Raw genomic sequence first — 26,343 nt, forward strand, 5'->3', positions numbered from 1 at the left:
TACTGCATCTATACCTTACTCCCTTTAGAGCTGTACAAGTAGTTATCTTGGCTGCTGGAGCTGACTAAAGTTCATAATATTCCTGGCATTTAAAAGCAGTTATTCACCCCTTCTTTTGGGAAGACAACAGAAAAAGTAGTGAGTGTTAAGGAGCAGGAAATCTTCCCTTCTGATTTGCAGTAGTGAGGGAATGTGGTCTTTCTGGCCAAGGTTGGATTTCTTCTTTCCCCCCCCCCCCCCATGTCTACTTAGTTTAGATTTTTTTTAAACAGAGGAGACAGTGGTTATTGCCCATCTATCTTGTTTGCTTATTCTCTGAACTACAGGTATGTTTCAATGTTACTATTTTTGTCACTTTTCTTTAAAGAATAAGGACACATCCTAGCAATAGAGGGTTTTTTATGTATATTGTAAAAAATTACACCACCACCTGGAGGTGAGGGGCAGGTAGCCAGGTAGAGGTCACCGACGCAGCTCAGCAAGACACAAGTTACTATCATTGTTTCTTTACTTTCCTAGTAAGTACTTGAGGAGCAGAGGTTCAGCTTACCACCTCTTGGCATCAGAAAGACCATTACCAAGTTCCTGCTTGCAGTTCTGCAGGCTGAACTTCTACTTTTGCAAAAAAGCAGGGTTTTTTTGTTTGGCATTACCTGATTTCAGGAATTCGCCCTTCTCTCAGCAGTTAGTGTTACAGCTGCTGCTCCTCACAAACCCTGCCTGCATAGCAGAGCCATTCTCTCATACACAAGACCAACTGACATCACATTTTCTAACATGCAAAGAAGAGAAGATAAAAACCAACCCCAAATTCACCTTGTTTTAATAAGTTAACCCACAAAAGAGGTCTAGCAAGCTGAAGCAGAATAGGGTGGAGGTGATCACGTAGCCAGCAAAGCAAGGGTATGAAAAAGAATCAAACTCACCCATAAAAAGTGAGACGCAGGAACCCAATCCTGTGGCCAAGCTTCACCAGCTCTCCCTGCCTAGTAGCAGCTCCTGTTAGGAGGACAATTCCCACTTTCTTTAGGGTGCACAGCCACTTGTAGGCGCTTTCATCGTTGTACAGGATTTCTTCAAAAGGGATTTTGGGAAGTTGCAGGTCTGAGCCCCAGTACTGGAGTTCTGAAAGGGAAGAAGGGGAGAAGTGGGGGCTGGGCTGGTGCCAAAGCTCAGGACACAGTTGAAGTTACTGGGGTTTCTGTGCCTTTGTGACCACACACTTGCTCCTGCAGCCAACTGCTGGAAACTGGGTCCCTGAGTTGGGCTGGGTAACAAGCAATCTTTGCGATGAAATTCAACAAAACACTGCCCTTACAAAATAAGTCAGAAATTGAAAAAAATCCCCACCTGGAAGGGATTTATTTTTTTTCTGTTACTATCACAGAGATGTGCACCAGCATTTCACTGGCTGAACTCCTGAACCACAAGAGTAAAAAAACCGAAACTAAGACACTTCCAGAGTGTCTTGGCTAAGGTAAAACAGCATGGAGCACCTGGAGATCTCCCTCAGAGATATGGATATAAGGTAATGGAAGATTGTGTTCCTGATGAAGGAACAGAAGACACATATCTGCTTAGAAGCAGAGGAACTACATCAACTGCATGATCAGTCCATTTTCTTCTGTAGCTTTGTCTCCATGACATCACATCCAGTGAATGCTGCCTGATGGTGTCATTCCTTGTCTTTTCCTTTGCAAACTACTTTGTGAACATTTCTCTTATTTCATGAACATGGGAAGGAGAGCCCAAGATGTTAACAAATCCAAGCACTGCCAGAAGGTAAAGAAAATGATGGAAGGATTGAGTGATGATCAAGAAGTTACATTATGCCCACTCTCAAACGTTGTCAATGTCTTTTAAACACGTCAGCAGCTCTGTAACTGCTGGATGTAAGGGTCGGGATGGGAAGATGTACAGAGCGATTCATCTGTACTGGATAAAAAGAGAGCTGGAGATTTTTTTCTGGTGTATCCTCCTCTTGTTCCCCAAATAAAACTGACCCCTGAGCAGCTCTGGGCAGGGGTCTCTTGCTGAGAAAAGCCCAGGGCAGCCGATGTCATCAACTGTCTTTTTCCTTAAGTTTCCCCCAGCCCTTGCTGAGAGTGCCACTTGCACACGCCAGCGAGGTCAGCAGGCAGCGTCTTGTCCAGCACACCCAGTAACCACACACTTGCCTTCCACGGCTTTCACCAGAACTAGGAGTGCTGCCCTGTGCAATTTGGTGCCTTTTCCCTGGGAACTCCATTGTTACTCCCACTGGAGCTTTTATGAGTTAACCTTTCTATTCTTTTATTATGCAACAAGGGTTCTTCTCTGCACGGCCCCTGACCCTGCTCCCAGAACTGCCCTGCTGAACACGCTCAGCATCATCCCATGAGAACCCACCCATTTTGGCAGACAGCAAACCCCCACAAAGAACCATACTCAAGGTTTGAAAGACTTTTCAAGAGAGATGTGAGTAACTTAAATTGCTCCTTGCTGGAACTGATGCTGTCCTGTTACCAAAGGCTGCCCCTTCTGAAACCAAGGCTGTTTTATTTGAATGGCCAAATAAAGAGGCACACAGAGAAGAATCGAAGGCCCAGCTCAATGAAAAACGGTTAGCATAGCCCAGTCAAAATTCCTACATAAGCTTAGGGGAGAAGTTTCAGTGCTTTGTGTTCTTTCAAGTGTGAGGTTTGGCCAATAAGTTGTTCACGTGTTAGAAATGTACATTTGCCATTCCCGTGAAACTCCCCAAGTCTGGCCAATGTTTATGGCTTTGGAAACATTTCACCTTGCAGATGCTCCACAGCCAATTTTTTTCCCCCCCAGTTTGGCAGCTAAACAGGCCAAATATTCCTTTCACACTGAGTACACGCCAGCCCTTGGCTATGGCAGAACCATTGCAAAACAGAGACAAGGAAAGTCATTTCCACGTAAAATTAACAGACTCACGGGAAACGAGGCCAAATACAGCACCAACTGTCTGTCCAGAACCGTGTCCTTCTAATCTCAAACATCCATTCCCCTGGGATTTCTCTCACCTGCCCAATTCACAATATTGCAAAGCTGGAAGAGAGATACAAATGACAGGATTATTCTTCCTCCAGCAATGGGACATGGTACTGACTTATCCTGGACTGACACACCACTGAGTGCAGCTCAATATTCACTTCAGTATTCTACACAAGCTCAAAACACGTTTGTCTGCATGGGGAAGCCAGGATGAAGCTCATTGTTGACACCTGTTCAGACTCCTCCATTCAGGTATTCCAAGGGACTGTCAGAGACAGTTGCAAAATAAAATTATTCCCTTCAACAAAAGGCAGTGCTGTAGCAGTTCATTACTACAGGCAGGAACAACAACTAAATGCCATGAAGCCTTATTTTGGCCTCAATTTTTATTGCTTAAGATCAATTTGTTAAAACAATCAGCATTATTTTTTTCCACCCCCATGTTTTCCCTCCCCAGATTAATCCTCCCATGACCACTTTTGTCAGACAACACCACAACAGGCAGCACTAAATTTTAACATCTCCAGGCAAGAACTCGAGAGACTGTTAATGCAGACAAAGTGAAGAGGCAGGAAAGTAACTGTGGAGCCCAAAGCCCAGCTTCTCACCAGGACACCTTCTAGAGTCTGCCTGTTGTTAATGCCGTTGACTTTAGTCTGTCCAGAGGCCACTGGAAGCACCAGCTGTGGGTCACATCCAGTACTTGGCAACCACTAGTCATCTTCTGCAGTGGCAAGAATTGCAGAGAAGAGTGCTTTAAAATACCACTAAAGCATCCTGACTGCTAAAACCCACCCTGGCCTTTTGTTTATTCATGGACATTCTAAAAATAGTACAGGGAGTTCAAAATAGTGAACTAGCAGGGTTTGATGCTGAGCTGGAGAGGAGCCCATGCACCCACAACTAAGCTGCCACAGGGAGTCAGCAGTGGTTTTAGTGTTGCAAACTGAGCTTGCACTGCTGGTACAGTCAAAGGGAAATGAGTACAAGTTTACAAGTGTAAATCTTAGATCAAGTTATAACTTTTATTAAGCTGCCTTGCTAGAAAGCATCACCGGTAACTTTTCTCCCTTGCATGTGCACTCCCACTTATCTAAGCATATTTATGATAGCACATACATGCAACACAGTAGCTATAATATAATATAATATAATATATAAAAATAAAATACTACAGAATCACAGAATCACAGGGGTTGGAAGGGACCTCGAGAGCTCATGGGGTCCAACCCCCTGCCAAAGCAGCTCCCCAGCTCATATTGCACAGGTCGGCGTCCAGACAGGTCTGGAATCTCTCCAGAGAAGGAGACTCCACACCCCCTGGGCAGGTTCCCTTACAACGATTTCCTGATGAGGACAGCCACGAGGATCAGCGGATTCTTAGAACAAACTGAGTGCACGTGTAGACTTTTTGCTCATGTTTGAAAAAAAATCCAGCTAAATCTCTAACTTCTCTAATTTTGGTGACTGAGGCAATCTCAGAAATACATTTTGGTGATTCCCCTGACAATGCCCTAAAGCTTGCTGAGGTACAAGTCCAGAAGGAGACTTGGTAATAGACCTTCTTACAGCATCACAGCTGAAAGCATCCCCAGTGCTGTGCTGCCCAGGCTGGAGATCGCCTGCAGCTGCCTTGAGCTGTGGATAAAGATGAGAAGAAAGAAGGCTGAGAGAATTGGGGTTGCTCAGCTTGAAGAAGAGAAGGCTCTGGAAAGACCTTATTACAGCCTTTCCATACTCAAAAGGGGTTTATATAGGAGATTGAATAGAGTTTTCAGTAGAGCCTGTAGTGACAGGACAAGGGTTGATGGTTTTAAACCAAAACAGGGTAGATTCAGACTAGATATGAGGAAGAAATGTTTTACCATGAGGGTGGTGGAACACTGGCACAGGTTGCCCAGAGAGGCAGTAGATGTCCCATCCCTGGAAACCTTCAATTCATTGTCTGCCTCCTTGCTCTCTTCTCATTGGTTTCCACTTGTAATCTCTCATAAATTTGCAGACTGACCTGTTTGTGTGCACAAATACACCCAGACACAGGTTCAAAGCAAAGACCTTGCACAGTGATGGGCAAACAGGTCTGAGATGCCGTTCATTACATTTTGTGTAAATTGTTGCATTGACTCTAGCTGGTTTTTGCAGCCTGGAAACATTAGTGTTTGAAATCAAGTATTCTCCTGAATGGAGAGTCAGAGCTCTCACTTTTACCCTGAGGACAGAATTGGTTTCCCTCTCCTTGATGTATTTTACCCAAAGCTTGCTTATGCCTGAGAGAGTGCACAATAAAGAACGAGAAGCTTTTACCTATTCCACAGAATCACTGTTCTGTTTAAACCACATCTAGCTTACTCAGTGCTTTAGCTGATACTCAGTTAACTTGTCCACTCATCAGCCACAGAGATTAGGTACTAGAAATGAGACAGCAGAAGCTTTAACAATTCAGACAGCATCACTTATAAAAAAAGACTCTATTCTGACACCCCTTCAGCAGACAGGACCAAAGGACCTACTCCATATGCCAAGCAGCTTTCAGAATGGGAGCTCTGGGGGATTCCACCTGGTGACTGAGGGACGTGCTGAGCTGCAAAGAGATGTGAAGAGCCAGATTTGGGTTGTGGTGAAAAAAGCAAACCCAGGCACCACGTAGTTACAACATTTTTCAACAGTTGCAGAGTCTGCAGATTTCCAACCAGCAGTATTCCTCTCCCCTTTGGCTAAGGGTAGTCACAGAAGGTCCAAGAAACACAACACGCACACCCGAATACGAGCTATCTACACAGAGCATCTTTTATGCTGCACCCTGGATTTCAAAGGAGCTGCAGCACGACTGACAAGCTGCTGAATTTCTTATGTCCACAAAAAGGCAAAAAAACCCCTCAAGCCACAAGGAGGGATATAATCTCACCTCATTAAATTCCTCTCCATGGCCTGCTACTCACTGCTCCAGTGTGTTTAACTCAGTGTACATCCTTTCACACACTTGGGAGGATGGGGAAAAAAATAAAAAAGAATGTTTTCCTTTTTCTCTATTAAAAGTTATGAAATTAAAATAGCTTAAGGTATGCTGCCTGAGCTGCCAAGAATATCCCTTGAAAGACAGATTTAAGCTTCAGACTCGGTGCAGGTAAACTAATGGAATATTGAAGTTTCAACTTTTCCTCCCCAGTCTTTCCTGCTGTCTTGCTAATAAAAATTTTCCTAAACTTCCTTATAGAAAACCAAGATGGAGAGGAATATTAGTATTTCAAGGAACATGCCAACAGATATTTTTCCCCCTTTAGGAAAAAGATATATGCACCTAGAATTTATCTGCAGCACCAGGAGCCCCTGGCTTTCCCAAATACATGGACAGTAAAGTCCTCTTGTTCAAATTCCCAGTTCCCACTGTACTTGCTATGGAATGCCCCTTCTGCAGCCGATGGACGGGCGCTGTGGTGTTGGGTTTTGGGGTGCTTTGGGCTTTTTTTTTGGCGCATGCTCAGAGTCCTGTCTGGGACTCTCTGTGGTTTTGGCATAAAAAAATCTGCCAACCTTACAGCTAAACGGGGGAGAACACTGGAAGAATACCAACTAACTTGGTCTTTCTCCCAACCAGGACCTCTGCAGTTCCACCATCTGGCCTCACATCTCCAACTCTATGGGGTCAAGGCAGACAAAGGCTAAATACAAAGTGTTCCTGTCAGTAACCTGTGAGAGCAGTCTTTTCTCTGTGTAACAACTACCAATGATGTGAATCCCACTAAGGCTACGGGAATTTATCCCTTCCCAGACTCTACAGAGTATTCGGGAGTCAACACTGCCTGTGGACTGGTGAGATGTTTAGCCTTCACAGTGCCACTGGAATGTGGGAATCACAAAACATCAAGGAGACTGAACTGTTCACTGATGCTCTCTCCAGTGAGACTAACACTGGGAAATAATTCAAGTGCTGCTTTGGCTTTTTTCTGGTGTTGAGCTACTTTGTATTAAGAAAACCCAAAACACCGACACCCCCACCCCCCCACACCCTGCAAAAAAGCACCAAAAAAACCCCCCAAAGCCCAAAACCCAAAAAAGAAATTGGTAAATATAGTTAAATCCTGCCTGGCAAGGCTATAAACTCTGTCCTTGAAGTTCCAGTCCTCTCGCATGAATTCATTTCCAGTGACAAGTGCAGCCGGCATCCCTAGTGGTTTGGGTTTGTTTTTCTTTTTAAGGGTGTGGGCTGGTACACAAATGCTTATAAATCCTACCTTGTGTTTCAGGGAAGAAAGGCTCCAAGTTCCCAGCCCTTTAGTGACACCCTGATGCATCTTTGAGCTACTGCAGGAGTAACCTTTCCCCCCTGACATTAGCCAACACACTCTGTACTGACACTGTGGTAAATACATGCCAAAAGCTGAAAACACATTGCGTACAGCTCCAAGCATTACTAATCCCGGGAAATGTATGGAACGCACCAGCAGTTGGTATCTGGGAGGGAAAGAAAAGTAAATCCAGTGTGGCTGGTAAAGTTATTGCTATTAAAAACCATGCCCTTGCTTTCTGTTTTAAAATCTTCCATTTAATCTGCAGCTTTTATGCTTTGTCTGAGCTCGAATTTTTACCTGTTCTAACTGGCATGAAGAAAATCTGCTCACACAGACACACAGGTGCTCATACGGTGACCAATCTCCAAGGAACATGGAAAACTAACGTTTCCTTCTCTCTTGCCCCCACCCACACTTGATTCACTTATTTAATGTTCCTAGGCCATTAATCACATACAGGGGTTTCCCATGGACACTCTGTAGTCTTTCTTGATGTATGGTGCCCAAGACTGACATACGCTACAGGAGCCTTATTCCATCAAAGAGAGCAGAAGGACATCACCTCTCCTGCAGGTTAGCCTTCTCTTTGGACTCACCTGGAAGCAGTATTTGCCTTTGACATCCAGACTGTGATGGGCACCAACCCCACCCAACTCTTATGTCCCCACCTTGCCCTCAAGCAGCTGCTGAGCTGCAGGATCCTACTGGAAGCCCTGACACAATGGCTGGGGGTGCTGAGGAAACAGGAAGGAAACGGACTGCGCGAGGGGCTCAACTCACGTGCTTTTTACTATTTGCTGCTGGAGACCAAGTATTAGGGTAGTTGAAGTAGTCACCTGACCCACTAAAGCATTTTTTAAATGTTTTTACCATTTTTTCTATTTGTCAAGGTCATTTAGAATTGTAGACCTGGCCCTTCAACACATTTCCAGTCAGTCCCTGGTCAGCATCACCTGTAAATGTCACGTGGGGATTTCCTTTCTGAAAATAGGGAAGATCTTCCAAAGCCTGTGCTGACACATCATTCTGTCTCGATGGCAAACCACCACAGCTACTCTAGGACTATTTAAAAACAAAAAACACAAAGAAAACATACAAATTTCCATAGCACATTCATGAAAATTTCACTTGCATTGGGGTCAAAGGCTTAATGCTGAGATTATGAATGTGACCACTTCGTTTAATACAAAATATGCCAAAGGAAATTATGAAAAGCAATCAAACCCAAACTTCCACACTTAGAGCAGAAGCCAACCCGCTGTCTTTACAGTGCTGCACAAGCCTTTCAGAAGATGGGAAAGGTATCATCCCCATGAACAGAAAGCAGCAGAAGAAAATGTCAGAGCCATGACTGAAATAAAGTGAATAATTTGCAGCAAATAAGCCATGCTAAGTGGGGAGAAATTTTCAGCATTTACATCCCAGCCCAAGACTCTATCCATAATTAATGCATTTACTGTTAGCAAAGAGGAAATTGGCTGACACCCATACTGTCTCTCTGCAGTTGATGGCAACTTCATCACCTTAGCACAGATTTTCTTACAGCCTGTCTAATCTTTATGTGCTACATATTAGTAATTGTGTGTGGGGTCCTTTTCCAGGAAGGTGTTAATTCAAGTACAGTAGTGACAGTTTTAACCTTGTAGTAGCTGCAACGGATCTGAGATCTAACACTAATACCTGACACAGGCAAGAACTAGTTTTAATATTTGTAGGAAAAGCAGTGAAGGACGATGACTTCTTCTCACTAGTCCTGGAGACCATGATAGCCAGGTAACAACAGTAGTAGTAAAGAGAGAAGTCTACACTAGTTGTAGTAGAGAAGGTCCACATTGAAATAAGCAGTATTCATAAAGATTTCCTTCTCCTCAGCCATGGACAAAAATGTTATATCCTGCTCAATATTAACAAATTGATGAATTATCAGCTCCATAATTCTTTGGAAAAGGGACAGAAAAGCATACACAATCATCTCAAAAAAGATGCTGTGAAAATATTTCAGTTATTCTACTTAACAATATTTTTTAAAATTCTTTATGAAAAGTCTGAGAAAAATTGTGTGCCCTGCAGGGCATGTTATTCTCCCATACACTGAACAACAGGAACTTTATCCCTATTTTTATCCACAAACCCAACCCCCCACTTCAGTCTGAAAAATCTATCGCGAAGCTGCCCTGAACAGGGACTGTAGGCTTTCCCAGTATTTCCTGCTGGTACTTGATCTCACGTTCTTCATTATTCCCTCACGTCAGCCTTGCAGGGTTTCTTCCCCCCACTGTGTAACCACAGTGCATCTAGTTTCCACTGTACCAGAACGGAAACCGAAGAATATGTGGGCTGAAAGCTGAAGGGGTCAGAGAGACGGGAATGAGCCATTAGTGCCTGGGCAGCCTGAGGTCCCACTCACACAGCGCAGTCGCAGCTGCCAAATCAGAAGTGTGGTTTTGCAAACAAGCAGATGAACGATTTGTAAGGGAGAAAAAGAAAGGTCTTGTGCCTTTATTGACCATTTATGTTATGACTAATAAAACCCCAGATCTATCTGCTTTGCCAAATGGAAGAACGAGCTGCCTGGGGGAGAATTAATGAGTCGCCGCCTCTTTCAACTTCAGAACAGGGGTTTGTTGGGGTTTTTTTTTTTTTGGAGGGGGGGGGGGGGGGGGGGGGGGGGGAGAAGAAAGATGACAAATAAAAAAAGAATCCCATTTCTTGATCATAGCAAGCTAGTCATGAAAAGGCACCTATGCCAGAGTTCATCCACAATGAGGAGGTGGCTCTGCCTGGTTCCTGAGGCAGTGTGCAGGCATCAGCAAACACCTGGAATCATTCAGCGCTCAGCAGGCCGAGCGGGACGCTGCTGGTCAGAACCTTCTGTACTGCAGTCACGTGGGAAAGAGGTTTAAAGACCACAGGTCAATTTACTTAATCTAAAATGATCTTGTCTACAATGTGTATTTTAATGTCTGCTGAAGGCCAGATGCATTTTTGCTGTATTGTGAAGTCTGAATATGTCAGCCCTAGTCATGGAGGCAGCTCTTATTACTACAGGATAAACTCAAGTGACCAAAATCTTTTAGTAAAAGACAACTTTTTAACTTCCTCCCCCTAAAATTATTGTGTCTCAGGACCTAGTAGAGAAACTGAAAGCACCTTGGTGCTGTTAACATCCTAGTTCGGACTTTGGAGAACCTGTTACCACGGTTTAAAGCTCTGTCATCGTCTGAAACCTTTAAACTTTGGTTAAAACCTTAACCTATCCTAAGGTTAAAAATATTAATTGTGCAAGTCGCCCCAGGTACTATCTCTGATTAATCTTCTTCTCTTCCACCCAGTAGGAAAAGATCGTTGTGGTATTATTTCAATTTTTTCCCACACATCTTGTTGTTGGGATGCCAGCATCTTGGAAAATGTGCAACGGGACACAGTGAGATACTGGAAAGCACCTGGTCTCAACGCCTCTTCCAAGTTTCTTCTACCACAGAAATAAACTAAGCTACAGAGAGAGACCTCATGGGGTGGTAAATCACTCCTGTGGCATTTGTTGGGGAGAAGAGGAGTAAACAAGAGGGAGAAAACAAAAAAAAGAGTATCTTTGAGTAGGAGGTTGCTCGTTTGCCACTCTTTTGGAACTGTCTTGTAAGCTGGGCTGAAAGGAGCCTTGATGTACACAAAGAGGAGACTGAGTACCACATGGATAGCCACTGTTTTTAAAGGGAGGAGCTTGTCGCGTCGCCACTGAGCTATTTACAGTCACTTCCATCGCACAGCGAAAATCTGACCTCCTCTTCTTCTTGGGTTCAACACAAGCCTGACATCTAATTTTTTTGAACTTATGATGAGAAACCATCATAAAAGCAACATGAATAGCAAATAGCCACTTGCAAAAAAAAAGGGGGGGGGGGAAGAGGCCACAGCTGTGGTAATGTCAGCAGTGAAGGTTAACCTCTAACCTCAGCAGTCTGGTGAGCTTGCTTTTGTGTCTGTTGAACCAGCATGCAGGGCTGGCATTTCATATCTCTGTCTGTAATACTATACTGCTGGGATATGATTAGCTACTTAAGGGCATGCAATTTGCAGTGGCTCCACCGAGCAGAAGGAAGTGAATTCTAAACTTACCCTGATTCACTAGGAGAAACAGCCAGCAAGCAAGCTCACATGCTTTACGACTGCAGCCTTTTTTGTAACTGAAACCTAAGAAAAACTGGGAGAAGCTGTCCATCAGGTCTCCTCTGAGAACATGGGAAAGAGCAGAACGATGCTAATAAACAGAGCCAAAGTTAATGCATGTCCCTACTTTGTGTAGCTCAGATTTATTCAGATCTACCATGGAAAACAGAGTTAGCAAAGGTATTGCTCAAAGAGTAAAAGAAATCTTTGGTGTCTATCTTACCTGGACTGCTCCACTGGAGAAGAGGAGCAGCAGCACATGGGGAAACTGACCTCCCACACAAGCACTGTATTTAGATGCTGAGTAAGCACTGTGTAAATCTCTGTGTACAAAGGCAAATCACAGCCACTTGGACTTCACAATGTGTGTGTGTGTGTGGAAGTTGCACGACAGCTGAAATACTGAAATCTCAGTTATCGGTACCTTCGCTAATAATATAACCACAGATCTAGACTAATTTGCCTGGGCATTAAGCAAAGCAACATTTGATTTACACCGATCTCCTCAAGAGCTACAGAACATCTTGCTAGCTTCCACAGCACCTTCGTTTCTCCAAATAAAAATTCTTAGTACCTGAGAAATTAAGTCTAGTTTCCCTGAACGAGGTGTGCATCTTTACCATGTTCATTCTGGGAACACGCCCGACCCTCCAAAATAGTAAACAGCATAGTTGTTTATTCTTGCCAAGGCTAAAGCAGACATGGGCTTTCACATCACTAGGGAAAAAAAAAATCCATTCTGAACTATGTAGAGTCTGTTACATGATCCACTGAAATCATAGAATCACAGGGGTTGGAAGGGACCTCCAGAGATCATGGGGTCCAACCCCCTGCCAAAGCAGCTCCCTGGGACAGGTTGCATAGGTTGGTGTCCAGATGGGTCTGGAATCTCTCCAGAGGAGACTCCACACCCCCTGGGCAGCCTGTCCCAGGGCTCCCTCACCCTCACTGGGGAAAAGTTCTTCCCCATGTTGGTGTGGAACTTCCTGTGCTCCAACTTGCAGCCATTGCCCCTTGTCCTGTCCCCACAGACACTGAAAAGGGGCTGGCCATTCCCCCCTGCATCCCATACTTCAGATATTTATAAACATTCATAAGGTCCCCCCTTAGTCTTCTTTTCTCCAGGCTGAACAGTCCCAGCTCACTCAGCCTTTCCTCACAGGGGAGATGCTCCAGGCCCTTAATGAACATGATCCACTGAAATATGACTTAAGTTTTAAAGTTGAATCTTAAGACCTGACTTTTGTTTAGAAAAATGGGTGCTAGGAGCTATGGAATATTTGGCCGGTAGAAACTGGGAAAGATAACTGGCAGCTTCAGTTGTCCCTAAAGTGCCAAGCAAAGCTCAGATGCAGGAGGTATCTAAGGCCATAGATTTTTCCCATTTCTCATCTTTCAGAAAAAACAAACCAAAACAAACCCACAACCAAACTTTCTTTTCTTTGTTAGAATAAAAAAACACCCAAGAAAAGGAGCATAAACCAATCACAGATTTGCTTTTTTTGCTGAGCTCTGAGGAAGCTGATACCTGGATCTAAGTTTCAGTCCATCAACCTGCCTCTGGTTTCTTTTTCCTAAAGTAATAACTTGTTCTGACAGCTCCCACCTTCACTCTGAATACAGATCCACAAGTTTCTGCAAGAGCAGATCTCATGGGAACACCATCAAGAGCAACAGCAGAAGTCTCTCAAGCTTTCACAAGTTTTCTGCTCACGATCTGCAAGGCTGCCAACAAAACGATGACATGCATCAGGACAAGCCTAGCTGAGAATCATTCACTCAAAAGGGTGAGCGATTCATCACTGGGTACATGTGACACCACTTGCACAAACTGTTCCATGACCCAGAGGCAGCCAACTGCTGCAGTAAGCACAGGATGCATCGCAAACACAAGCTGGACTTCAGCACCAGACACTGCTCAGCTACACAGTTCGTTTTTAACAGGACGCCACGGGAAAGAAATTTTTAAAAATTTCAATTATCACTCCCCTGCAAGTCTAAATAATCATTCTAGAAATAAAAATGGAAGTAATTCAAACAGCAGACACATACTTGCATTGTCACGTAGACTACTGCTGGTCTACAAGGCTCTTACTAGCCCTTTGTCATGTTTTTGTCCCAGCTGAGAGCTGAGCACCACACAGTCGCTTGGGGAAGGGAAGGGAAGGGAAGGGAAGGGAAGGGAAGGGAAGGGAAGGGAAGGGAAGGGAAGGGAAGGGAAGGGAAGGGAAGGGAAGGGAAGGGAAGGGAAGGGAAGGGAAGGGAAGGGAAAAAACAAAACCAAGAAACCAAAAACCCCATGGGTTTGGATAAGGACAGTTTACTAGAATTGCAGAAAGATGGATATAAACAATGACTACAGGACTTTATAGCAACAAATATATGAAACTGGCGATAGACAATGCAGTTTCTCACTGAACCACACAACTCAGGCTGTGCAGCCCATAGCCGTCCCAACAAACCGGTTGTCGTCCTGGAGCCGCCTGCTCCTCCTCCCACCAGCCCCCCTTTACACCTTTAAACCAGGAATCTCAGGGCCAGACCCCTTGTGTTTGAAACAGGCATGACAGATGTGGTTTGAATTCCTACCTGGTAAAAATAAATCTTCTCGCATTTCTGCTCTGGCTTCTGCAGAGAAGCATCGTTTTTTCAACCACTCAGCTTCGTATTCACTTGCGTGTTCATCAGGCCATGTAATAGAAATCTTCCAGTATAAAAATGAAAGATAATTTTAGAACAAACAAAAAAAATTAAAAAACATTACCCAGAACAAACAAAAAAGTCCTTAGAAACTCCAGAAATTGTTATATTTAGATTAATAGTACAGCTAAATCCTCCCTGTAGCATAATGCCAAACAAGTAACAAAAACCCCAACCTGAACCTCATCCAAATCCTAATGCCTTTTATAAATGATCATTTTCACATGAACCCATGACCTAATTGGCTGGTTGGTGTCAGCTGCTTTCACAGTGGGAGCTGGGCTTAGCAGAAAGAGGAGAATCACTGAAGCAGGCACATATAACTGGGGGGAGTGCTATGCCAGAACAGCACAAAAATATCCTCTTCTTGTTCAAAAAAGGACAAGGCGGGCAAAAAAAGAAATAGTAGGAGATAAATCCCTCTCCTAATTCTGAAAAGCCTTTTCTCTTTTAAATAAGTTTTAAAAAGGAGGTGGTGGGGTTTTTTTAATTCCTGAAAAAAAACCCCAAGACATGGAAAGAAAGCATATGGCTTTACTTGTCCTGAACTGAAAGAGCTGAGAGCAGCACGCTCAGCTGAATTCTCAGGGCTTGTTGAGTAGGTATCGATGACTCAACGTTTCACATCGCCACATCTGCCTATGTGGAGGGTGCAATTTTGGTAGGAAACAACCCGCTTGGGAGGCTGGAATGCCTCAGTGCAGATGCTAATGCTGTGGCTGACCACGCTCCCACACAGGTCAGCCTCTGCCAGCACAGCCTGCAGTGAGGCTGTCCTGGCTGCTCCAGGGCTCACTGCAGCATCTTTAATATACTTAAAACATCTTTAGAAGTGTCCCATGAAGGAAACAAGCTTGTGTATCAAAGGAGAGACATACTGCTTTTAACAAAACCTATAAAATCTAAATGGTATATTAAGCTTTTGTACTGCAGGAGAGATTAAAATTCATTGGGAGGGCAGTTCCTGGCCTCTCTTGCCCAACAACCTTCTCGTTTTCATGAATAAATGTTGATGTTGGTATGTAGATACAGATACAGACACTAGGGCAACTCTAGACATTGAGTTCAACTTTGGCCTTTTGCTCTAAGATAAAGTCTTTTGCACATTGGACATTAGCTAATAGATGGGTGTTTTTGTTACAGATTAAGGTCAGCTTCACTTTGCCATTTGTTTTTCTTTATTTTCAAGCAACTTCTAGAATGGGGGGGGGGATAGTGTAATTACTGTATTTCCTTTTCAACACCTGGTGATGAAGAAACATACAGGAGAACTTAAAAAAAAGCACAATTATATTCTAAAAACTGACGCCTGGCTTTCTGCATAACATCTATAAAGTGACATTCATACACAGATGGGAAGATCCGAATTCCCCAAACCACAGTTATTGCTTAAAGCTTTGCAAACACACGATAGGGTTTGCAGATAAACAAATTGTGGTGACAGTACAACCTGGGACTGCCTCTAATTTACAGGTTAGCGAGCATTGCCAGAGAATTTTCACAAGAAGGTGGCTGAAGGTTTGCTTCAAATACCTTTTTTTTATCTGCCAGAGCGACTTCCTTCACCACGATGTTCACGTCCAGGTCCTCGAAGACCAGCCTGCGTGCCCTGGCTGAGTGCAGGAAGCAGCCGGGACACTGGCAGTTGTCCCTCAGCCAGACGCAGGGGTAGCGGCTCTCGCTCCCGTCCTCCCACTCCACGCGGATGAAGTGACCTGCGTCCGAAGCTTCCACCTTCTGTATCCCCAGGTCCATGCTGCGCGGCCGGGCAGCACGGGCCCCCAGCGAGGCACCCTGCCAGCAATGCCGAGTGGTCCCAGCGAGCAGGCTCCTGCCCTTCTGCGCGGGCGGCCGGCAGCTCGCCCTGCCTCCGGGGACTTTGGCCATCGCCAGGAGGTTAGCCACTGCCCTCCACATTCTGGGTCCTTTAATGAAATCCTCAAAGGGTGAATGTCTTGCTGGAGTTCCTAAAACACCACGAAGGGCTGTTTATTACTGAAGAAGTATGTATAGCAAAAACACCATTTTAAGATGATTGTCCCCTCCCTTTGTCCTAAACCTTTAGGAGCATTCATTATCCAACACTGTCTGACTTGGAGGGAATGTGTTCAGACACACCTACTCAAAAATCCCTTTTCTTAGCAAGGCTTCAGTTTGATTCATCATCTTGTCCATCTTTTGTTTCCACAGTCAGTCCAGTATGTATTGTACAAATAGCCTCTTTCAAAAAGACCCCTTGAGATGAGCTTCACAAACCAAAACCAGGAGCTACTACAAATTATGTTTAAAAGCTAAAGCAGTGAAGTACATATACCTTAATTTCTGCTGTGGCTACTATGGAAAAGAGAACAGCAACTCATCTCTTGTAAACATGAATTTTGCAGGAGCTCCTTTCTCCTTTCACAGCCAAAATGCTTTCTATAGATACAAACTCTTTTACCTAAAGCTGGCTGCATACTGTACCACAGGAAGGTAATGCATCCAAATCTTAAATTAGAAATTAAGTTCTGGTCTGATGTTTTTCTTATTCATAAAAATACATAGCCTCTCCCTGAAAGAAGAAATCATTGCATATATTTTTAACAGTGTTCAACCAGTTCAAAGTCTGCATATTTTCATTGTCTTTTTCTGTTGGTTTTGTTCTTTAACTCACAGGGAAACGTACTGATGTGCTGCCAGGACTAAAGCCTCCCTCATTGTCTCTGTACAGGGAAAACCTCACTGGCTTCAGTATTTTGACATACTAAGATCTACTGGAGTCAGAAAGTTGTTTTTTTAAAAATTTGTTTCCTTTGCTACAAGTTAGAACTAAGTTATGCAGGATCCTTGGGCTTCCTTTGTTGTTGTTGTTTTTTGTTTCATTAGATTGAATAAACACAGCAAAGCAGAATACTGATTTCTGCTTTCTCTTGCTTGCACGCAGCAGTCCCGTCAGAACCCAGTCATTACCAACCTTTGCTTGCAGTGCAGCCCCAAGCCACAGCTACAGTTTTGTGCGTACAGACTTAAACCTCTTTTATCCAAAAATGAATTAATATCCAGATGTACCATCTTTCCTTTTATATATGAAAGGTAGGTACAGAAATATACATATGTAAATGCATATATACATGTATCTCTACCTTAGCTCTCCGCTTAATTCAAGTACTGTGATTTTCTTCCTAACTGTAGAGCACAGCAAGCCTGACTGTGGTTGCCTTCTGAGACTTCTAGGACAAAGTCTTATTGTGTATGACTGCAAAGATACCGTATGTTTTAAGGTTTCTGACAGGTGACAATGGGACACTTATTCTAATCTCCTTGAAACAAATGACAAATAGGGAAACAGAACGAAAGTTTCCAATATGCTGGAACTTCAGAATGTTTTCTGATTTCAAGGGGGGGAAAAAAAAGAAAGGATGAGCATTTAAACATAGTGTAAACCTTTGCTGCGTGGTTTCGGGATCCACTGTCAAGGCAGTGGATTATTTGAGGACATGGGTCCGATCTACAAATACACTTAAGCAACCAAAATATAGTTTAAGTGGAATTAGGACAATTAAGATGCAGGAGCACAAGTCAAAAAAGCGTTGCCTAATAGCCTAGGCAACTCAGAGACTGATAACACTTGTCCTTCTGCACATGAAGATGTCTTGATCCCCAGAATGCTGCTACTGCCCATACCTGAGGTCAGCAGCACGCAGAGAGCTGAGTATCCTCACACATACCCCTTAGCCTGTTTACCAAAGATTGGCAAACAGGTAGCTGCACACCAGAAAACCTTGTAGGGCATTATAGGGTAAGCAAGGTGAGAAAATTGTCCTGAATTGTCCATCACAAAGCAGGGCATTCACATCCACCTGAATTTAAGAACACTGCTACAAAGTATATGAGCAACATAAACAGTCAGATCCTTTTATTCTGCCTCTCTCTCGGTGTATAAAGGATTCAAACACAGAGCCCTCTTCCCAGAACCAACTACCCAGCTCCTCTGGGGACAAGAATGCTTTTCTCTGTGTACTAAATGTAAGCAGATACTGCAGTAGGTATCTGCTTAAAACAAGATTATAAGAACCGTAATTTGCTTCTGAAATTTAAGGCCACCACAAAGCTCCTCTGCCTTAGCAGAGAGGGGCAGAGAAAATTCCAGGAACTAGATAGACATGACACACTGATCCAAATAGTTCCTTACAAAGTTTGCCCATAATACAGTGTTTTTCCTCCATCCATCCAATAGTTCAGACACGGGTTTTGTGCACAGTTTTCCCATTTTAAGTCGCTTAATTTAAGTATTATTCACCCGCTTGGTGTCTAGACTAAGCAAAGGCTCTTCTTTTAACTATAACGAGCTGTAACTACTTGGGTATTACATATGAACTTACTTCTTCTGAATCTTTTTCTTCAAAATGGCAGAACAAGGGACAGGAAATAATATTTCAGCCTTTACTTTTGAAATGTTTTTCAAGGAAGGTTCATCACTGTGAAGTCCTATATGAAGTCTGCCAGATGCAAAGGACATCTGGGCACCTCACGGTTTACCATTCAATTGAGAAACCTGAACTTGCTTCTAACACACTCCACATGGCACCAGAGAAAACCACATCAGAATTCTCCTTTATGGCAAGGATTGGGTGAGTTTATTGTCTTGCTATCATGGACATTGCTTAACTGCTATTTGTCCACCTGGTAACAGATAACTCAGCCACACAATAATGCATGTAAGGCAGAATCTCTTCCAAATCTATGATCCTTAGTTTTGTAAACACTTTAGAACAAAAGGTCAAACAAAAAACCCCAAACAGATGCAGCCAATCCTGCCAGACACAATTTCTGGATTAAAAAAACCCCAACAACAACCCAAAAAGCAAACAAAAACCTTCTGGAAGTTACTGAAGTTAATTTAGGTTACAATGGGGAAGGCCATAAACGAAACGGGAATTTTCACCTTTGCTTGGATGCACGAAGCTTGTAAAGCAGGGTTCACCTCGACAAACTTCAGACATGTACCACAGTGACCTACACCTGAACATCATATGCACCATCCCCAGCATTCCTAACAGGTCAGCTGAGCTTGTCAGGAATCCCCTTTAGGTTGAGACAAACCAAACTCTTATTTCTCTCCACTGACTACAAAAAGGTGTGTTTGTCTAGAAAATGTGTGCTATTCCTGGCCTCTAATTACGTGAATGGAAGGGAGGAACTACAAACTAGCCATACCAGTATCTTCAGAAAATCCTGCAGTCACACACTTAAATGTACCACACAGAAACCAACTACTACCTTCTCACTTGCTGACAAAGAAAACATTCCTCCCCCCTTACCAGTGAGTGTATCTTTAAATGGTAGAACTGTGCAAAGTGACCATGACCTTTCCAGATCAGTGGCTTTGCACAACTGTAACTGGTAGGTTATACTGCTGTTTTCCCAAAACTTCATGTTGATATAATAATAAATACCAGAAAAATACATCTTATGCCTCAAAAAAGTAATAAAAAAAATAAATGGAGTCCAAAATGGCAGAGCTGCTGGTAAGAAAACCAAAATGCCTGGTGCTATTGGTGCCGGACCACTGCAGGAAACACATCTCCTGTTCTAGGACGCTATCAAAGATGCTTGATGGAATCAGTCCCACAACCTGTGGGTTCTCCTGTGGTGTTCAATGTAGCTTTTCAATTCTTACTGTTGTTTAAAGGTTTACCTTGTTATTTCTTTTTTTTTCTCCTTAATTTTTATAACGAAAGCAGGATGCTAATCTCAAACTAATGAAGATTAAATTACCTGCAAGAGTTCAAGGAGTTTTCATCCCCTTGCCCCTCGAAATGTTGAGGTGGACACTGCTATTTTACACTTGAAATTGCACGCTGTACTAAACTAGAAGCAGGACTCGCTGCTTCACCTAAAGTTAGCATGTTACTGTGTAACTCTGCTCAGTTATCAGACCCGGATTTGCCTGGTTTAAAACAACTGCTACCAACAGCTCCTGTGAGTCACACCCTCCCATGCCAACACTGTCCCAGGCTCAAGTTGCTGGACGTGGATTATGAACGAATGATGAGCATGAGGAGGGTCGGTCTAGCTGCTGCCAGACTTTAGGGCTTTAAGGCAGTGCCCACCACCTGGAGCCCGGGCTTTCAGTCTTCCCCAGCTTGCCAGGTGAAAGGTAGTGCTCACTGTCTCTTGTTCAAAAATCCCTTCAGCCTCCCCCAACCTCAGCAGACATCATCCAGACTCCCCTGTCTCCTGACATCAGCAGTATGTTTATTAGCATTCCCTGCACAGCTACTTAAAGTTTGGTTCTGGTTAATGGTACTTTGAGATAGCTGAGCTGAGCTGTTCTGGGTAACACGAGGCCCCTTCGCAATAAGGTTAAGAAGCTGTAGAGAAACAACCAGTCTGTGGTAAACAAGTTTTAGCCATGCCTTAAAACCCGCCTGCTGCAGCAGAAGCCGGCCAACGTAACCAGCATGTTACATGCAGGATGTAGCAGAATTTAACAGGGATCTGTAAAACCTTAGGCACCGGCAGGGAAAACGAATTCAAGCTGCAGAAAAGGAGTAACCTGGGCTAAATCCGGCGCCTGTCCCTCCTTTAATCGTGAGGCCGAGTCTCCCACACGGGTGTACCAAAACGCCTCAGTCGGCAAACACCTGATGACAAGAGAAACAAAGCAGCACAAAGAAAGAACCAAATATGCTCCACGAAGGGGGAAAAAAACCCCGGACGTTTACATTCCTTCACGTCCACTTGTAGCTGGGTATGAAGGCGCGGCAAGAGCCGCTGCCGCAAGGAGTCGTGCTCGGGAACCCTCCAGCCGTCAACCTCCTACACCGGTGTAACGGCAGGAAATGGCGAAGCAGCTCTTTCAGGCGGGCACCCTCAGCAGAGGGGACGGGGTGCAGGCGCCGTACGACTCGCTTCCCCCGAGGAAGCGCGAGGGCGGCGTACCCACGGCCGTGCTCAGGCGTGGGGCCGGGGAGGACGTGACGGCCGGTGGCGCTGCCGGCGGTGGCCGCGTTAGCGGTTCCGTCACGGGCTACCGCGCCCGCCTCCCCCCCGCCGCTTCCCAGCACCAGGAGCCCTGCTCCCGGCTCCTCTTACCTGCCCGGCCGGCTGCCCCCGCGGCGGGGCTCGGCGCGGCTCGGCAGGCCCGGCCCCGGGGAGGACCCGGCAGCGGCCGCCGCCGCAGCGCCCTCCCGCTGCTCGCCGCAGGCCTCCCGCCCGCGGAATTAGATTCGGGTTCTCTTTCAGCCTGCGCGGCTCCGTGTGCGGCCTTTCATAAACCATTTGGAGATGGGGCTCCGTCAGTTCCTGGCTACCGCTGGTGTGGCCTTGCACTTGGCTGGGGGGGGCGGGGGGCATTAAAAAGGCAGTTGGCCTTGATTTGAAGGCAAAGCGGTGTGAAAACCATCATTCCCACGGCATCTTATTTGGTGGGTGTAACAGACACTTCCCAGCACCTCTAGTGTCTGTTTTTGCTGAGAAGAGACATCAGAGTCAGAAGCCTCTTTGGGCCATGGGACCAAAGCAAAGACCTTGGAATAAAGACACCACACACTGTCCTGGCCATCCTCACATGATGAGCTGTGTGCCCTTACAAAGATGCAAAGGGAAAAAAAACCCCAAACTACAAAAAACGAAGAACAAACTGGGGGCTTTATATACCCTTTATATGCCAGAGGTAGCCTGCAGCAAACATGACCAAATACAAAAGATGGCCTTTAAAGGCAAGATTTAGTGAGGCTGTGGGCAAACAGAGCCTATGTTGTGGTATAAAACATCCCTCATCTGTGTCCTCCCTGTTAATGGTACACGTTTGTGTCAGAAACAGTGTGGCCAGCAGGCCCAGGGAAGTGATCGTTCCCCTCTGCTCAGCACTGGTGAGGCCACACCTCGAATTCTGTGTTCAGTTTTGGGCTCCTCACTACAAGAAGGACATTTAGGTGCTGGAGCGTGTCCAAAGAAGGGCAACAAAGATGGTGAAGGGTCTGGAGCACATGTCTTAGGAGGAGCAGCTGAGGGAACTGGGGTTGTTTAGTCTGGAGAGGAGAACATAGCGCTCTCTACAACTACCAGGAGAATGGAGCCAGGCAAGTGTTGGTCTCTTCTCCCAAATAACAAGTTAAAGGGCAAGAGGAAATGGCCTCAGGTTGCATCAGGGGAGGTTTAGACTGGATACTAGGAAATGTTTCTGAACCAAAAGCGTTGTCAAGCACTGGAATAGGCTGCCCAAGAAGTGGTGGAATCACTATCCGTGGAGGTGTTTAAAAGACTTGCAGATGTGATGCTTAGGGATGTGGTTAAGTGGTGGATTTGGCAGTGCTAGCTAGTTGGTCTTGATATCTTAAAGGTCTTTTCCAACCTAATCGATGCAATGATTCTATGAGATGATTTTACTGCCCCACAAACCTTGGGAGCAATAAGCCTCAGGCAGATAAGCTTCCTGGGAATAAATTTAAAACCAGAATTAACATACCCTCATTATTTAGTGCCAAATACCTTCTTGCCTGGCAAATATGTTAACGCTGCATTTACTCTACCAGTGCGTTTCTTGTGGTTGAAGGGAAGGAGGTTCTGACACGCAGAAATACGGCTTGTGCAGTTGAAAGGAATGGTGGGGTGTAGCACCTACCAGTTTTCAGTTGGAGTGGCCCTTGTAGGTCTTCAAGTTTTCAGCTTGTGCTGGACTAGAATCCCCACCTTCTTCAGCGTGTATAAGCTGGCGACAGACTGACGTAAAGAAGAGCCGAACTAAAAAAAAAAGGAAAACCAAACCCTTTATTTTCCTCCCATTAAGAAGCTTTTCCCCAGCCCTGCAAGAGGCACCTGCTCCACCAGACACTCAGTGGCTGTACTGTGGTCTGCAAAACCCCCTGAAAAGTCCTGGTGCCTCAGTATAACCAATAAAGGGAAAACCTTCAACATAAATGTTGCCTAAGCAGCACTTTTCACAGACAGGAAAGCATTCACAAAGATGAAAAGTTGGCTAGTTCGATGGAAAGGCGTATATGCAGAACTGAAAATATTAAATGACTGTTTAGAGACTGTCTAAGCATTCTGGCAGTTAAAAAGGGCTGAGCGTGAGCCTGTGAAATAGGAAATTAAATATTTTTGTTGGTAGTTATCATTCAACATCAGTAAAAAACAATCTTCACGTGCCAAAGTGGTGCTGTAATGCATGGAGTTGGACGCATTACTTTCAAGGAAAGAGGGCTAGAAATTAATTGCTTTCAAATTAGGTGCCAAATCCATTTTCCACCTTTCTTGCACGTTCTTGCCTTGGTTCCCTCCCCCCATCCCTCCCCACCCCCTTTTCTCATTGGAACACACATATTTTTACAGGAACTTGAAAATTCTCAGTTATTTTCAAGGTTCAGTAGATTGGATGCAGGCAGATAATTGGGTTCATTTCACTCACACTGTTCACAAAATCCATACTGTTTATGCAGATATGTTATAGAGAGTACGTATACCTTATTCCTTGTTTCAATTTCTAATCTGCAAGTAGCAGCTCTTAGGAAGGGCAGTTTGGACATTCTGCCTTTGCTGAATATAGGCTGTTGCTGAAGAAGCCAGAGTTTTTAATTTCCTGACCCTTACGCTGTTGGCTTTGCAATCTATTACACTGTTTCTGCAGCATTTTTGCTTCTTTGTTGTCTTTTAAACCAGTGCAGACACTTATTAAATGTATCCTGGCTGAAAGAAAACATTTTATGGTATCATAGAATCATAGACTGGCCTGGGTTGGAAGGGACCCCATCGTGTTCCAACCCCTCTGCCACAGGCAGGGCCACTGACCTCCAGGCATGATCTAGACAAGATATGTATGTTTGTAATTAATTTATTGGGTTTTCTAATTAAAGGGAGACTCACGTGATTAAACATGTGCCAAATGTGGGGAAACAAATCAAGTTGTGCCTAAGAGGTTTTAGTGATGATATCTGTTATTAACATAAGCTAATTAAGTAAGCATACATATAAATCCTCATCAGACTGGAAAAAAAAAAAAAAAGAACCAGAAGAAATTTTGTTTAGAGTTTCAGAAGAAAAGCTCTACATAGACCAAGAACAGAGACTTATTTTTTTTCAAGCTAAAAGGGGAACATTTTGAAGTATTGTAAGCATAATAAGGAGGGTGTGAGATCTGAAACCGTCCTAAGTCTCACTGGGTAACAGGAACGCTCCAAGGTGTTTGCAAGACTGGGGCTCTATTTTTATAAGGAGTGTTACATAATATGCAAGTGGAAAAGTATCCTACCCTAGTGGAAATGAAAACAAACTGCCCTCAAGATGACATAACTCAGCAAAATATGAATCATTAGCATTGTGCTTTTATTTGCTGAGCATCTATAAATGAAAGAATTTTAGGAAAGAGAGGTCAGAAGTGCTATATAATGAAAATCTGGACCTTATTTATTTTATAGTACATTTACATGCCTTTTTACTCTCACTGGAGTGCAAGATCAGTTCACCAACTCCTTTTGGGCTTTACTCTGTTGCTGTCATTCACATGGAGAAGTCCAATATCATAAGGGTTACACGTAGGTTTCCATGTGGCTACTAGTTGCGCAGGAAGTTACTGCCCAATACATTTAAAGCTGGCAGCAATGAGTAGGTAAAGGGCATTGCAAAATTTAAAGTCACAGGCTAACATGCAATGAGCATAAGAAGCAGAACACCCTTAGGAAACAAACTCTGATGTTTGAAAGTAAAAGGCTATGAACTAGACCAGTATTCCCAATGGAGTCAGACACAGCAGTAACCCTGGGAGCTTTGGCTCTGCACATGTGCTGAGGAGATACAAGCAGCAGCTTAGAGCGGCCCAAGATGCCCGTGTGTCAGGGCAGACTGAAAGGTGGTGTAGCAGCTAGAGGGATTCATATTCAATTCAGTAAGACTACGTAGGGAAATAAATACAAGGCAGCCTGCATATGGTTGCAGAACCAGGCACAACGGGGAGGTGATGATGATAGAAGCTATAAATTAATGTTTGTGCAGCACAGTCTGGCTTTATGAAAAACCCTAATTGCTACAGAAATAGAAACAAAATCTGAGCCTGGTTGCAAATAAGCTTCTAAGGTGAATGAGAACAGGGTGAACTTCAGTTCATTCTTGATGTACACAGTCAGATTTATTCCTCTGCAGTCCTATCAGGAAAAACCAAAACTGAGTGTGATTTACCTCCTGTTCATTCACTCGTTTATTCCTAGAATCACTCTTCTGAAATTAGAGGATATGCAACCTATTATTTAAAATTACAAACCTAATAGTATCCTGAATTATGTGCTGACAGACTTATGAACTAGCTGGTGTTTTGTTGTGCCTCTGTTAGAATCCAGAGTTGATTAAGTATATTACTTTGTAAGAAAGCATCAAAACATAATTTGGAAGGTATTTAACATGTGCACTCAGTGTCTAAAGGGGAAACTGGCCAGGAGGAGGGATCACTGCTTGGGGAGGGGCTGGGCATCAGGTTCCGGGCACTGAGCAAACTGCAGCGTGTATCCCCCACTCTGTATATTCTTTTATTAGAATTGTCATCGGTATTTCCCTCTTCCTTTGCTGTCCTCATCCCAACCCACGAGCCTTAACTTTTTCTTCCAAGTCTCCTCCCCATCCTACAGGGACAGGGGTTGGGGAGGAGCAGACATGGTGTGTTTAGCTGCAGTCTGGGACTAAACCACGACCCTACAGTGAAGTTTCCATTATTTATACTAATTAATTAATGTGGGTAACTCATACCATAGTTAAATGTTTGCAGCACAGAAGAAGCATGGAAAATACAATACAAATACATACTTTTTTTGTTCATCCTACACTTGCCAATACCTAATGCTGGATAAGGATTGTCTTCCTAAGCCAACCTTCTCCAGGGACCTTCCCCTCCCCTGAAAGTTCAGACATGAATGATTACTGCTATATAGGCAGTTTCTAAGCATTTAAGAGAGGCATACATACAGCCTAAGGAAGTTTGTCATCTGAGAAAATATGACACACTTGGCATTGTGTTTTCTTATGAAAGAATGTTAATGGCATGTTAGAGACCGCCAGCAATACCTCCCCAAGGTAAGGCAGTTTTTGAGGACGAATGACTCTACAAGCCATGAACGACTCTGTCCAAGCCACATCATTAAAAATGTAATGATTATGGAGACCATATGTTTTTTCTTGTTACAAAATTAGTCATTACACTCTGCCTTTTCCAGTTGTA

The 26,343-nt window shown here is 44.1% G+C and overlaps 1 protein-coding gene across 3 annotated transcripts in view; it reads right to left on the bottom strand.

Moving 5' to 3' along the window:
- The window catches only part of BBOX1 (gamma-butyrobetaine hydroxylase 1), a 33,603-nt gene extending 12,309 nt beyond the window's left edge, over window positions 1-21,294 (bottom strand). The window contains exons 1-4 of one of the 3 annotated variants that reach the window (XM_084270762.1): window positions 21,234-21,294; window positions 15,690-16,123; window positions 14,046-14,160; window positions 927-1,125 (exon numbers count right to left, since the gene is read on the bottom strand). In XM_084270762.1, coding sequence (XP_084126888.1) covers window positions 927-1,125; window positions 14,046-14,160; window positions 15,690-16,073 — 698 coding nt within the window. In that variant the 5' untranslated portion in view covers window positions 16,074-16,123; window positions 21,234-21,294. Of the gene's footprint in view, window positions 1-926; window positions 1,126-14,045; window positions 14,161-15,689; window positions 16,124-20,645; window positions 20,775-21,233 lie in introns of those variants that run through there. The other 2 variants (XM_084270761.1, XM_084270760.1) reach the window with 2 other exon arrangements.
- Window positions 21,295-26,343: the final 5,049 nt, after the last annotated feature.

This window comes from Gallinula chloropus (assembly GCF_964237585.1).
Source record: "Gallinula chloropus genome assembly, chromosome: 14".
NCBI lineage: Eukaryota > Metazoa > Chordata > Aves > Gruiformes > Rallidae > Gallinula > Gallinula chloropus.